General features: G+C 45.1%; 1 protein-coding gene across 1 annotated transcript; it reads left to right on the plus strand.

Moving 5' to 3' along the window:
• The first annotated feature begins 1,149 nt into the window (after window positions 1–1,149).
• On the plus strand, window positions 1,150–2,337 carry LOC8036574. Its single transcript, XM_002402882.5, has 2 exons — window positions 1,150–1,427; window positions 2,250–2,337. The coding sequence occupies exons 1-2, from the start codon at window positions 1,150–1,152 to the stop codon at window positions 2,335–2,337; spliced, it is 366 nt and encodes a 121-aa protein (XP_002402926.2).
• The last annotated feature ends 202 nt before the right edge of the window (window positions 2,338–2,539 follow it).

Genomic DNA, 2,539 nt, shown 5'->3' on the forward strand with positions numbered 1-2,539 from the left:
CCTTAGACCACTCGGTCATCCTGAGTATTTATTTATTGCCGGCCATTCTGACAACGGAATTCTTGACGTCAGTCATTCTCAACTCTAGCAAAATTTTGGTTTGTACAAAACACAACTAGCGAAAGAATCCAAAGGCACCCAAAAGCACCAGCACCTAGCTCTGAGCTGAAGGCGTAATATCATAGGTTGAGGAAACCTTTATTGGGCCTACTAAAGTAAGTGTAAAAATTACTATAGCTTTCGATGATCCAAGTTATTGAACAATATTATAAAATACGTGGCTGCTCGGGACACCTGTCGGCTTCCGTTACCTGCAGGAAGAGGTACGATAAGAAGGGAAAACAGTGGGGGAACTGAAGTGAATTCTTATGGTGACGGCATTTCCCCCTGCCTGTTGATAAAAAAAAAAAAAAAAAAAACACATCTTACGGTGCCTTAAAATAATCCAAGATTATAGGTAGTCCCATTCTCAGACGAGCCAGGTTGTGATGCAATGTCGGTATGAACTGTAGAACGGCTTGAACGATAGTGTGTGACTGCGTGCGAGTGAAAGAGAGAAACAAAGAGCAAAGAAATAGGGTTCGAGAGTGTCAGTGACCCAAAGTTGCAACATTACAAAAGGCAAACGAACCCCAAACTGTCAAGTTTTTTCTTAGGTTGCGACGAGGTACCGGCGGTTGCGCTGGTTACGGATGCTATTTTCGCTGGCCCCATGAGTCACCTCCTCGTAACAATTGTGGGAAGACCGCTGCGAACCTTCTACGTCGGGATGCTGCAGGAGCAAATTGAGACTCCACACTGCGCGCTCACACAGCCTTGACCTAAGCTGACCCCTGCTCGTATGCAGCGAGCAAAAGTGTCTCTTAGCTGCAAAAGTTCATGTGCTGTTTCAGCGCTTTTAGTTGCCCCCGCCCCATTTTGGCATCAAATTAATTTCGTATAAAGATAAGGGATATGCACTTACGAGGTACGAGTTGACGAGGCTTTGGGAGATGTTATCACATCCCACGTAGAGCTCTAAGCGGCAGCGGGAGACTCCGAAGCGGAGAGCTCGGGTTCGTAACTTTGCCCGATACACATGTCGAGGCTTAGAGCTAATTGTTGGTCTCCTTTGTCTTAGGCAGTGCGCACGGTGCGTTATCTTTCCAGATGATGACGCGGAAGTGCCTGGCGGCAGCAATGGCCGTCTTTTTCGTGATCATGGGCGCAGCGTCTGTGGCCCACGGAAAGAAACTGCGCAAGGTGGCCGTTCTGGCGGGGTTTTACGGATTCGGTGCAGGAGTCCACTTGCTCGGCGGCTTGGGAGTACTGCACGGGCTGTACAGCCATTACGGGAGCTCGAGCCACTATAACTACGGCTACCACGACTTCCAGCACCTGCATCCCATTCCTGTGCCTCATCCCGTACCAGTTCCCGTGCCCGTCCAGTAAGATAACGTGAATATTTTATCCTACTGTGCACGAATGCACAATTTACTCAACGTAAATTGTGCATTCGTGTTTCACGTTGTGCATCCATGTTAAAGGAATGCACCGTTTATAATTGGGGCACCGCCTAAAAAAATTCAAATCTGACAAAATATGTAATGAGTGTAAATTAATATACAACTATCTAGCAGTTATGTGGAGTAATTTGTTCTCTAAAACTGCGTGAGGTGCGCTCAATCGCAAGTACCAAAATTAGGCCCGTGAGGTACAATTTGGGTATCCGAAAGTTGAACGCACTTTTGTACCTGCGAGTATTTTGGTAGCATAGCTTAATGTCACCCGGGATACTCTCCAGATGCTTTGAGCCTACAGATCATGGGTCATAGATGTGTTGTAAAGTTTTTCCCTCTTATATTGGTTCGCACACTTGCGACTGCTTACGACTGTGCCTTAAAACTTCTTAAAACCTCTTACGACGAGTGAACACACTGGCGCCGTCAATCGAGTAACTATGGAACACTTGCAGTTCCAGGGTTACTTGATAGATGGCGCCAGCGGGTCATTTTGTTCCTTCCTCGTAAGAGATAAAAAAAAAAAAAAAAAACTCAATCCTGAGCAAACGCAAGTGTGTGAACTGGGTTTCGTAGTACACATCATAAAAAAACATGTATATTGTTAAATTTATTTCTATCTATCAGTTACATCCACATAGCACGCTGGGGTAAAAAAAGCAATTAAATTAACAGGAAAACTCTAACCAAACTGAGCGGCATACAGCGTTCCTATGTAATCATGCTTTGTCGATTTTCTTGTCGTTCCAGTGTTCATCACCTTCACGCGGCGCATTATGATGGCGTCGGTTACCACGACGACTACGGCCTCTACGGGGGCCACGGAGGCTTGTGGTAATAGAAATCGCAGCTTCCTTTTAAACTTAGCATCTCCTCATCATCGTAATATTCACTGGCACACACACACACACAGACAAAAAGAAAAACTGCGGCGGCATTGTTAGAAAGAAAAACAATTATAAATAAATATTGTATGTTTGCAGGCAGAGAGATAATAAATCAAACGTGATACTAAAAAACTCACCATGTATGCAAAACTG

The sequence above is a fragment of the Ixodes scapularis genome, unplaced genomic scaffold (genome assembly GCF_016920785.2).
Source record: "Ixodes scapularis isolate PalLabHiFi unplaced genomic scaffold, ASM1692078v2 PGA_scaffold9__187_contigs__length_104089568, whole genome shotgun sequence".
Taxonomy (NCBI): domain Eukaryota; kingdom Metazoa; phylum Arthropoda; class Arachnida; order Ixodida; family Ixodidae; genus Ixodes; species Ixodes scapularis.